At 33.1% G+C, this 12,434-nt stretch overlaps 1 protein-coding gene across 1 annotated transcript; it reads left to right on the top strand.

Moving 5' to 3' along the window:
* The first annotated feature begins 6,404 nt into the window (after positions 1-6,404).
* LOC132185525 (disease resistance protein RPV1-like) lies at positions 6,405-10,767 on the top strand. Its single transcript, XM_059599289.1, has 6 exons — positions 6,405-6,773; positions 7,276-7,966; positions 8,054-8,374; positions 9,059-9,331; positions 9,423-10,407; positions 10,511-10,767. The coding sequence occupies exons 1-5, from the start codon at positions 6,535-6,537 to the stop codon at positions 10,356-10,358; spliced, it is 2,460 nt and encodes an 819-aa protein (XP_059455272.1). The 5' UTR covers positions 6,405-6,534; the 3' UTR covers positions 10,359-10,407; positions 10,511-10,767.
* Positions 10,768-12,434: the final 1,667 nt, after the last annotated feature.

Here is a 12,434-nt window from a genome sequence, read left to right as displayed (position 1 = left end):
GGCATGCATGACCTCAACCATCCACCCATTATGTTTCAACGGCTACGGCACGGGCCGTTGACCCTTATGCTTCCCTCCAATTCGCTCTACTTTTCTCTTTCTCCACAATCAAGAAGATAGACATGAAGAGAGGGAAGAAGCTGCCTTCAATATGAACAACTGGGAAGTTGAGGATCTTGGTTTCCTTAATTAATGTTGAAATAATGATTATGGGGAATATAAGCGGAAACAATATAGAAAATAAACACAAAGAACTTACGGGTGGTTCGGTGTTAGACACCTACGTCCACCACTCAGAATACCCCTAAGGGCTACATTGTGCTCATTAACTTCATTTGTCTACAATACAAAGGTCCCTATTTATAGGGTAATGTCTAAATATAAGTTTGGTAATCAAATCCCCTTGATTTGATTACAATCCCAATATATGATTACAATCAACCCATAAATAAAGAATATTTCAATATCAGCATAATTATGGAATATATGGAAAATATAATATATTTTCCATATATTCTAACAATTAAAATTGTGCTCAATTAAAAAAATAAAAAAAATTCCATGCCAATTTGCAAGTAAGTGCTTTCCTTAGACAAGCATCCGAATGTAATTTTGAAGACATTAGTGCTCATTGTTTTAAGATATCTAGTAATCATCTAGCAAAATATAAATGTTATTATTAAAAATAAGCCAACCCTAACCGGCTTCCTAAGGCCAAAATCGAACTCCAACCAATTCTCGTTCTTGGTTTTGGGAAACCGGAACCAGAACCGGGACCCCGGTTAACCGGGGTCCCGGTTCCGGTTTTACCCGGTCCGGTACCCGGTTTTTGAAAATAATTAGTGTTTGGGGCTTATTTTAGGTATTGGGCCTAAAATAAGCCCATTATTTTTTTCATAAATTAGCTCATTTAAAAAAGAAACTATTAATCTTTTTGTCTAAATTAAAGAGGCTTTATTGTGATTGTTTCAAATAATTAAAAAATAAACCTAAAAAAGCAAAAAAATCCTAAATAATCAATGTTTTTGCCTATATGAGCCTTAAAAATAAAAATTCAAATTTTTAAAAATACCCTAAACATAATTTTAAATTAGATACATAAATAAAACATTAAAACAATAAAAAGTATTGTTTTATATATATACTGAGTATTGCGTAATACTAAGAGTAAAAGAATTAAAATATATATATATAATTTAATACCCGGTTCCGATTTTCCCGGTTTTGACCGGGTGCCAAAAACCGGGACCGGAACCGGGGTCCCGGTTTTTTTTTTTTTTGAAACCGGAACCGGAACCGGGTCCCGGTTTTCCGGTTTCCGGTTTCCCGGTTTCCCGGTTTTCCGGTCCCGGTTCCGGTTTCCCGGTTATTTTTGACACCCCTAGTTATTATTATCAAACTATACTTGTAAGATGTCTTGAGATAATGATTTCAATCTAACAAGTAATATTAAGTTCATTCAAGACTAAATGATATCGAGAAAGTTGGCATTTTGATCTAACTATAAGAATGATATACTCGATACGCACTCGGCTAGTCTAAATCGCGAGTACGGGCTCAAGAGGCTACATTTTGGATTGAATGGATGTGGCCTAAGCCAAAGGCTCCAATCACATATAGAACACTAGGAATATGTGCATAGGATAACCACTCCGATCGACCTTGGCGCTGCATTAGGTAGCGACCACATTTTGTCAGTGAGCCATAACTCTGCACCATGCATAATAAGGTTGGTACCCCTATAAGCAGACGACACTTGACAAAGACTGTTTCATTAGTGGGTGCTCCGCATAAAGAGAAGATATACAATGATTCGAATAACCATTCTCTCTAAGACCATCCTAACTCTCACTCTCTAGGCAATTCATCTCTCAACCTTACTAACTTAAGCATTACAATTTATTTATTTATTTTTGACGGTACCACCGACAAGTCTTTGATCACTCTTATCCTTTTTTGCAGGTATTTGTTGCCCGAAATCTACCGGGGGATCAGGCAATCAACTGTAGGAATATTTGTTACTTTCTTAGAGAAAAGACCGTATGGTACAAATTAGATCAATAGATGCTAAGGGAAACATTGTGACCTCATGGAAACCCACATGTAATTTTTTTTTCTTTGAATTAGGATATGATTGAATGAAATCAGATTGAGTATTTTATTCTAAGTAAGAGCAAATTGAAATAATTGTAACTTTGAGTGCTTTTCATTGTAAAAAAACCCCTTATGGAGAATGGAGGACTAGAATGATGAGCAAGCCGCAATGGTTAGCTTTTAGTGCCATTTTAAATAAAGCCGGCCCAGTGCATTGTTGAGCTCCAAAGGATTGAGCCGGCCTCGAACTTTGGGCTAGCCCCATATGTAGTTTTGCCAAATATATAGAGATCCTTCTCACTCTCCTAAGTTTTTGCAATTTTTTTTTTTCTTTTCTTAGTTAATTTTTGTTAAGTTGGTTTACTATTGAAATGGTTTAATTATTAACAAAACATAATAAATCTCTTCCTTAGTTCGATCTTATTGAGTAATGAAGATGATAGATATATAGTGTTATATAGAGAAACAGAACCATAAACTTTTGAAAGGATATAGGCTAATTTCATGAGATTATGACACATTTTTCTAAAATAATATATTACATAAGACTGTGACAATCATTTAAAGAATAAATTTTGGAGAAATTTTTTGAGAAGTGTATCATTTCTCTTTTAAAAAACATTTTCAAATGTTTACTAAACAAATTTTCATTTGTTGACCCTACATGCAACACTTTTTATGAATGGCGTCCCCACAAAATCAATTCTTCTTGCATTTTATACTTTATGGTGAAATATTTCATTAATCTTGAGCTTAAGTAGTATATTAATGCAAGAATTTATATTTTGTAGGAATTGATAGAATTTATAGCAGTAAAAATTGTTGAAAGAGCAATGTCCATGAAGATACTAAACTTTGCTAAAATTGTTCTTCTACTTGAAGGTTTAGTTAGATTTTTCGCATATCTGCTTTTTTCTGTCTTTCTTTAGTTCGTCTTCTCTATTTTTGTTTAAAATCAATCAACAACTGGAAAGAGAAAGTGAATTGTTCTAACATAAAAGCTTGATGATAGTGTCAATATGAACTAATAGAGAAATGATCCGAGTATACCTCTGTGTACAAAATACAAAATGTACAAAAACAACCACAATCTTTTGTGTCAGAGGTTCGACTATTTCTGCACAGAAAGAAGTTTTTCTAACAAATATATAGATTAGGCCACATTCTCTACTATTAAAGTTTTATATGAGGGTGGAGATTTGCATGGCAATCTCATTTTGAATGTTCAATTTGCTGTTTGATGTGGAACCTTTTGGTTTAAAACTCATCAATTTAGAATTATCAGCTTTTCTATTCATTTTTAGTGGGAAAATTTTGTTTATTCTGTCTCCTATCGATCAGAAGCCGTGCATTTTTATTCATGGGATGCAAAAGAAAGTAAGAAACCATCGTTTAGAAATTCTTTTTATTAGACTGTTTCAGTATTTTGGCTCTTGCTGATAGACATGTATAATGGTTAAACTTTAACAATATTTTCATCTTTTTCTTGTTGGTTTCGCCCAAAAGCTCTGTGTTTGCAATTTAATAGAGTGATTGTAAAAAAGATAAAAATCCGTAAAGTTAAAGAGCATGTATGAGATTATGTTTAAAAAATAAAAATTTTAAATCAAAAAGTATTTTTTGACAAAAATTTCATTTAAATTTCTGCCAAAAGTGTGTTTTGATCACTTATAAACCTTTAAAGGTACTTTTAATTTTAATTTTTTTTATCAAACATATACTTTTTTCTCCGAATAAACTTTTTGAGTATTAAACGTAATTTTTTTTCAAATCAACACCCAAACAAGCCCTATGTGTTCACCTCATAGCCTTCCAAAGAATGAGAAAGGGCCAATATCGTAAATCTCTTTTCTTTTTGTCTTTTTCTTTTTGCTTTAGGTGTGAGTGGGCCCAATCATGGAATAACAGCTTTGCTTTCCTTTCTTTGTTTTGCTTTGTCTCACTTTTGTCTTTCTTTCGCTTTTTGTCTTCCATTCACCTTCAGCCGTGCTCGCATCCCAGGTAGCAAACACTACTATTTTCTGTTATCACAAACTGTTTTTAAAACCGTTTCTCAAGAAACACTTTTTTAATAAAATAAAAAGAATAAGAATAATAATCTGTTTTTACTCTCGAGAAAACAGTTTCCAAAAATAAAAACAAAAATCGGTTTGCCAAAATTCAAGTTAAACTCAAGTTAGCAATGGGACAGTATTCTACAATTAACTAATAAAATACAAGAATTAGAACAAAGTACAATGATGCTTATTTTTAATTAAGAAAATATGTGTATTTAAGCTATTATCTCAAAAGAATTTGTCAATTTGAAGCTTTCATAAAATCAATTATAAAACATAGTTCCACCTAGTAAAGTAAGTAATGTGGTACTTTAGACACATTAGTTTCTTTTTAAATCACTCATTTTATTTAGACTATCATTTTCTCAATATGAGACCTGGGTGTTACGAATCTTGTACTTTGACAAGTTTGACATTAGGCTTGCGGGGATCTTGTGGTTGACGATCAGGGGCGAAACCACCTTAGCTGTTGGGGGGACCCTCGCCCCCAAGGCCTAAGGTGGTCCCCCAAATATTTTTTTTTTTTCAATTTTTTTATTGTTTATACAATAGACCTTAAAAATTATTTTTGCCCCCCAAATATATTTTTTTTTTAACTTTTGCCCCCCAAACTAAAACATATAGTTCCGCCCCGGTTGACGATCCTGAAACAACCCCATTCTTCCAATGCTTCCCTCAGTTTCTTATACCACTCTAGATCTTCCATTTCCTGCATATCAATCACTGGAATGCACTTCAAATTGCCACCCTCTGCCATGTTTGCTCGCTCTTTCCCTTGTGGACTTTTAATAAACACTGCCAATATATCTTGGTAATTTTAAAAGATATATTACAGTTATAAGGATACTAGGAGAACATTAGAATAGCAACTAGCATTTCCCTTATTATGCTAACACATATATCAATGAGATTGTTTGTATAAGTTCTCCCCCTTGATTTTTATTTCAAACGATTGTTTTATATATTTTTTAATTTTATTTATTAATAACTTTAAGCATATTTTGGAGAGAAAAATGATAAAAATGTCTAATTTGCTGTGCAGTGGTAATATGTGGGTCATCCATTTTACTTTTTAAAGTTTGGAAGTATAATTGCAAAACGAGTGATAGTTCTAGTCTTCCAAAGGCTAAAGTATATATATTTTTTTCCATTTAATAATTTAATTTATATTCTCAAACTTCCCTCACATGTGCATTTTTAATAGATGAAGTCCAACATATAAAATATTTAATTGAAATGAGATGAATTTAACAATATTAAATAATTATTTATCTCAAAAACTTAAGTTAATAAAAATGTTGTTGTTACTGTCTGTATCAAACGCGAGTGAGTTCAGATGGTAGGGCTTGTAATGTAAATAGGCGTCAGAAGCTTAGAGCTAAATGTAGGAGGAAGAAAAAGTTGGCAAGCTAGGGCTCAAAGGCAAAGCCAAAGAAAAAGAAGAAAAAGGAAAAGGAGGACAAAATAAAGGTAATATTTTCACCTTCCCAGACAAAATTGGATTGCACATGTCGTGTGGGTGACAATGAGGACAAAATAAAGGTTATATTCCAAGAAAAAGTTGGCAAGCTAGGGCTCAAAGGCAAAGCCAAAGAAAAAGAAGAAAAAGGAAAAGGAAAAGGAGGAATTTGGGACAATTCACCTTCTCAGACAAAATTGGATTGCACATGTCGTGTGGGTGACAATGAGGACAAAATAAAGGTAATATTCCAATCCTCCATCAAAAGAATGAATTAGAAAAAGGAGGGTCTGTTGTAAAGGGTTTTGGGATTTTAGTGGTTTGATGCTGTAGTAAAAATTGTAGTAAAAATTGATTGATGTAATAAAAAAAAAAAAAAAGTAAGAATGTTGTTTTTTAAAAAGTGAAAAGGTAAGAATATTTGGTATAAAAAAATGAAAAAAAATAATAATAATTTGTTTTTGTAGTGATTTTTTATTTGAATAGTAATAAAAAGTGATTTATGTGATGTAAAAAGTAATAGAATGTTGAAAAAATAAAAAAGTGAGATGAATAGTATTAAAACAAAATCGTTTACCAAACCCAACTGAAATTTAGGACAAGACACTTCGGCTTGCTTCTTGTACAAGGAAGTTGCCAACAAGTTTCTTGGCCTTCTTTTTATGATGTATTTCCCTTATTAAGGAGCACTAGTCTATGTGAAATGTGTTTTCTGCAACTCTTTCTCAATTTTTTCTAGTCTTGCATACACAAAGGATACCTTCTTCCATGGCGGCCATTCACGGAGCCTCTTTCTCTTCCTCCTCTTCTTTCACTTCTCGACGGGCTTATGATGTATTCTTGAGTTTTAGAGGCGAAGATACTCGCAAAAATTTTGCTGGTCATCTATACACAGCTTTTCGTCGAAACGGAATTAACACCTTCATGGACGACGAGCTTAGAAGTGGAGAAGAAATTTCCCTAACACTTCTCAAAACCATTGAAGAGTCTAAGATTTCAATCATTGTACTCTCTAAAAACTACTCATCATCGCAATGGTGCTTGGATGAGCTAATGAAGATTCTCGAGTGTAGAAAAACAATGGGGCAAAATGTTCTTCTGTTGTTCTACGGTGTAGATCCGTCGGAAGTGCGAAATCAAACCAATAGTATGGAGAAGCATTCGTTAAACTTGAAAAAAGGTTCAAGGACAACAAAATGAAGGTGAATGGATGGAAGACAGCCCTAAGAGATGTGGCTAATTTGTCGGGGATGCCTTTAGGGAACAGGTATTTCTAAATACTACTCTTGAGCCTTCCTTCTAGAATGTACTTTTTTTTTTTCTTCTAATTATAGTACTTCTTTATACACCTAGCCTGCTTTCATGCATGTGAACTATTTTACATTTAAAAATGTCTACTTGTAATTAATCTTTTAAATAATTTTTGTTCAAGATTTTATTAAACTCAACTGATTATTATGATTTAGAATTAATTATAGAATAATTTGCTTAAATAACTTATTCATGACCCAAAAAAAAAAAAAAAAAATTACTTTTCTTTCTAGTCCTACATGTTTAATACATAATTCCTATATTTTTTTTTTTTTTTTTATAATTCATAATTCCTATTCTTTTAATATGAAAGTAACTCATTAGATGTTTTGTTTTGTTTTTTTGTATTGGTAGGAATGAACCTGATTTTATTCACGAAGTCATTGAAAAAGTGAATTCCATATTAGTAAAAAAGACATATTTCCAAGTTGCCCAATATCCAGTTGGAATAGAGTCCCGTGTGCAAGATGTGAAGTTGCTTTTAGATATGGAGAAGAATGATAGTACATGCATGGTAGGTATCTTTGGAATTGGCGGAATTGGTAAAACAACTATCGCCAAAGCCATCTACAATTTAATTGCTTCTCAGTTTGAAGGTAGATGTTTTCTTGAAAACATTAGAGAAGCTTCCAGCCAAAAGGGCCTGATCCATTTGCAAAATAAACTTCTTTCTAAGATCCTAGGAGGTTCAAGTCTAATGGTTGACAATGTTGATCAAGGAATTTCTTTGATAGAGCAAAGACTTCACAATTTAAGGGTATTTCTAGTTCTTGATGATGTGGATCACTTAGTCCAATTAGAAAAGCTAGCTGGAAAAGGTGATTGGTTTGGTTTAGAAAGTAGAATCATCGTAGCAACAAGAGATAAACATTTACTTGTTGCACATGGAGTTGATTCAACAGACCAAGTGAATGAGTTGAATCATAATGAAGCTCTTCAACTTTTTAGTTGGCATGCCTTCAAAAATGACGAACCTAGTGACGATTTTTTGGAACTAACAGAAGATGCAGTATGTTATAGTGGAGGATTGCCACTAGCTTTAACAGTGCTAGGCTCAGCTCTAAAAGGTAGAGATAAACTTTATTGGAAAATTAAATTGGACGAGTACAAAAGAATTCCTCGCGGTGATATTCAAAAAAAACTTAGAATAAGTTTTGATGGATTGGATGAAAATGCGAAGAATATTTTCCTTGACATTGCATGTTTCTTCAAAGAAGAAAATGTAGAATATGTTACAAAAATACTAGATTGTTGTGGTTACTACTCATATAGTGGCATCGAAGAGCTAAAGGATAAGTGTCTCATAACTCAGTCTTATAGATCATTGGAGATGCATGATTTACTGCAAGAAATGGGTAGAGAAATTGTTCGACAAGAATCACCCAAAGAACCTGGTCAGCGTAGTAGATTATGGTTTCATGAAGATGTTAGTCACGTCCTTGAAGGAAATACTGTAAAAATTGTGTTAAAAATCCATTTTAATTTTACATTTATTTCTTTTTCATGAGTTAAGATACTAAAAACACTTTTTTATAGTAAGGGCCTTCGTCTTCTGATTGCACTCTATCACTTGAGGGTTTATTAAGGCCCTCAATTTACATAGCAAAGAAAGGCAAAGGAGCCTGACTGTTTAATTGGCCGTGTTTTGGTAAAACCATTTGTAAAATTGTTTTCAAATAGCAGGATAGTTAATTTATCACGATACTCTCTTGAGATTTTACAAAATAAATTTTTTTGTAAGATTTTACAAAATAACAATTTTGCTTCAAGTTAGATGTTTATGTTATGGGACTTCAAGGGTTGAATATTCACATAAAAGTAGTGATGCTCATAATAGAACGAGAACATGTGATCAGGTACGGTTAATCCCACCTTGAGAAAAACATATATAAAAATTTTCAAATGGAGTTTTTTTAAAAGATTATAATAATTTTTTAAAAAAATTTTAAATATAATTTTTGGATAAATAACTAAACGAATTTTCAAATGCTCTTTACGTTTTCTTTCACGAACAAGTAATTATTATTATTATAAAAATTATATGAAGAGAAGAATTATAGTTCTAGCAAGCATTAAAATATGGAGAACGTTATGTTATGATTTTGTTTGTATACTTAACTATACATTGTCTTGGTAGGGAACAAACAAAGTTGAGGGCATATTGATAGATTTGCCTAAACAAGATCTCATACGCTTGAGTCCCGAAGCTTTTGAGAAGATGAAAATGCTTAGAATGCTTATAAATCGTGGTGCACACTTTTTTGAAGAGCCTAATTTTCTCTCTAACGAGTTAAGATTGCTTGATTGGCCCGAATATTATGGAGAATCTTTGCCATCTAATTTTTGTGGACAGAACCTTAGTGTTTTAAGAATGCCTTATAGTCACCTCAAGGAATTGGAGGCAGTCCAGGTAGAATTATTATTATATTTTTAATATTACTTGGTTTAAGTTTTGTTGTAAATTTCATTCAAACTAATTTACTTCCTTTTTTTCTTAACAGCATTTCCAAAACTTGACATTTATGGATTTCTCTTATTGTAAATTCCTTAAAACAATCCCGGATGTTTCAAGGATTCCAAATTTAGAGAAGTTGTATCTTATTGGTTGCAAAAATTTACTTGAGGTTCATCATTCTGTTGGATTCCTTAATAAGCTCATTGATTTGTGTCTTATTGACTGCTCTAATCTTAGGAGTTTTCCTAGAAGACTCAAGTTGAGATCTCTAGAGTATCTTCTTCTATATGGTTGCTCAAAGCTTAAGTACTTTCCTAAAATTGAGTGTCAAATGGAATGTTTAAAGTTAATGGACTTTAAATATACCAGAATTGAGGATCTACCTTCACCCATTGGGTACCTTGTTGGGGTTAAAAAATTATACCTAGAGGGTTGCACAAACCTTAAGAATCTTCCAGATAATATTCAGGTGTTGCAACATTTAGAGTATCTTTCTCTCAATGGTTGTACTGGTATAAAAGAACTACCTTCATCCACTGTGTACCTCGTTAGGATTAAAGGATTATATCTAGAAGGTTGCACAAACCTCATGAATCTCTCAAATGGCATTTATCGATTGCAACATTTGCAGGACCTTACTTTGAATAATTGCAAGCAACTTCGAGAAATTCTAGAACTTCCACCACATGTAAAATATGTGAACGCCATGGGGTGCGTGTCATTGGATATATTTTTAGAAGAACATAGAAGATCGTCGTTGATTCTTGGAAAAAATGTCCTAACAGAATCAGTTACCTCCATTCCACGTTATTGTCCTTTCAACAGTTTGGAATATTTAAATTTGTCAAGTACCGCTATTGTTAGCCTTCCTACCTGGTTCAAGAGATTTGTTGGATTGAAGCAACTACACTTGGAAGATTGCAAGCAACTTCGAGAAATTCCAGAGCTTCCAAAAAATATAAAATTTGTCCAATTGCCGTGAACTGCGTCAGAATATAGGGAATGATGTGCAAATTCGATTATTGAGTGAGGTCTCTCTCTCTCTCTCTCCATATATATATATACACACACATGTTAGTGTGTGCCTTGATTTGTAAATTGTATTACTGAAACCTTTTCATATCTGTGTAACAGGGTCATCCTAAGGAGCGTCGATTTGTCTGAATATTTCCATGAAATAAGATTTCAGTTTGGTTCAACACGATTGTAAAGATGTTTCAAGTAGTAATTGTTGTGAAATAGATAGTAATTGTAAAGATGTTTCGGATAGTAATTTGGAACCAGAAGAGAATACTAGATTTGCTTTCTCTGTTGTTATTGGAACAAAAGATGTACAAGATGGGGATTCTTTTTGAATTCTAGCTTGTTGAAGTCATCTATGATCGTCAAGAAATCTATTTTTATTAGTTGTAATTTAGCCGGCTCAGATCATATATGGTTGCATTGCCATGGTTCACACCATTCTCAGCTAATTCTTTGAGTTAAATCTAATTGTTAGTTAAAAATTCAAAGTATTAGAGAAAAAAACAAAAAACCCCCCAACAAAGTCAGTGTTCAATGTTTAGAATTGTATTGCGAAATTAAGCTTTTAAAGTCGGAGTGAGTTTTTTTGGGAAAAACTCATTCTTAAGCTTTTTCCAATAATGTGTTTTGACAGTTCAACACAATTGTAAGTACTTTAAAATTTTTTTGCCAAAAAAGTCAACTTTTTGTTTGACACGACTTTCTAAGTATTAGAATTACTTATTAAATTTTTTAACGCAGTCTCAAACAGATTACAAAAGTTGCAGAATCCATCTAGAGGGTAGATATGATGAGGAAGCAATAGATTTAGTGGATGATATTCAACTTTCAGAGACGTTGTGACAATGATGGCAACTTAGAATCCAATTGGTAACCACAACAAAAGAGGCATTCTTCTTCTGCATTAACCCCCTGCGCCTAAGAGTTCAGGTTGGTAGCCTCTGTATTATGTTCTTTCTTCTTTGCTTCCTGCTTGTTGCCTAGTAATGACCGAACATGCTCTTTAATTATTTTTGTAAGTGTCAAATTCATATTCACATTCACATTCCCATTTCCATTATAGGACAAAAAATTTCTAGTTTAATTAACGTCTCAAGACGAATCACCAACATTTTAATTAATCGAACGAATTTGGAGCAAAATTGTTATGGTATGCATCAAATTCGATCGAAGATGGCTGTCATTTTAGGAATTAGTTGTAATGGCTTAATTAATTCTTAACCTGCTAGGCATGTTGAAGGATTTCTTTTGCTATGAGTTTGTGTGTTTTGCAGTACTTGCATAATCTGACAGGCAACTCACATGCATGCTACAACTCACATGAAGGATTTATTTGGGTCTTAAAAGATGCCCTGATCTTATGAGTTTTCCAAGACGCCTTAGGTTGAGATCTCTAGAATTACTTGACCTATGTGATTACTCAAAGATTAAGATCTTTCTTGAAATTGAGTGTCAAAGGAAATGTTTAGAGTACATCAACTTTGAAGGAACTAGTATCGGCAAATGCAGTAAAAGTGGATGCTAGCTGGTCCGTGTCATTGACAATATTTTTAGAAGAAGCTAGAAGATCTCAATTGCTTAATATGTTGGACCCACCAGAGCCTGTGGGGTTAAAACAATATCTCCGGCACTACAATCATTGAGTCTTGGAAACAGTGTCGTAACAGAAACAGATTTCTCGATTCAATGTGATTGCACTTCTAGTTTGAAATCTATAAATCTATCATATAGCTCTATTGTTAGCCTTCCTGTATGACTCAACAGATTTGTTGGATTGGAGGAGCTTTATTTGGAAGGTTGCAGGCAACTTCAAGAAATTCCAGAACTTTCACCAAATATAAAAGAGGTATATGTGAGAGGATGCACGTCATTAGAAAGATTTCAATTTAATAATATAAACGATTTACCAATGCTTGAATGGATTGACTTCTCCGATTCCCACAACAGCAAAGGCATCCTGCAACCTTAGTGCTCCAGACATACAAAATAGCATCAGCTTCTTGATTTGCCCACTTAATTATGGGATCAAATCTTC

Source organism: Corylus avellana, chromosome ca6, assembly GCF_901000735.1.
Source record: "Corylus avellana chromosome ca6, CavTom2PMs-1.0".
In the NCBI taxonomy this organism is placed as follows: domain Eukaryota; kingdom Viridiplantae; phylum Streptophyta; class Magnoliopsida; order Fagales; family Betulaceae; genus Corylus; species Corylus avellana.
The sequence above is the reverse complement of the archived record's forward strand: the minus strand, read 5'-3'. Positions and strand labels throughout refer to the sequence as shown.

Excerpts from the sequence above, each read along its gene's own strand:
- LOC132185525 (XM_059599289.1), top strand. The coding sequence starts at position 6,535 with ATGGACGACGAGCTTAGAAGTGGAGAAGAAATTTCCCTAACACTTCTC. Across the intron at positions 6,774-7,275 it reads AATAGTATGGAGAAGCATTC|GAATGAACCTGATTTTATTC; the intron begins GTTAAACTTGAA and ends TTGTATTGGTAG. Across the intron at positions 8,375-9,058 it reads ACGTCCTTGAAGGAAATACT|GGAACAAACAAAGTTGAGGG; the intron begins GTAAAAATTGTG and ends TTGTCTTGGTAG.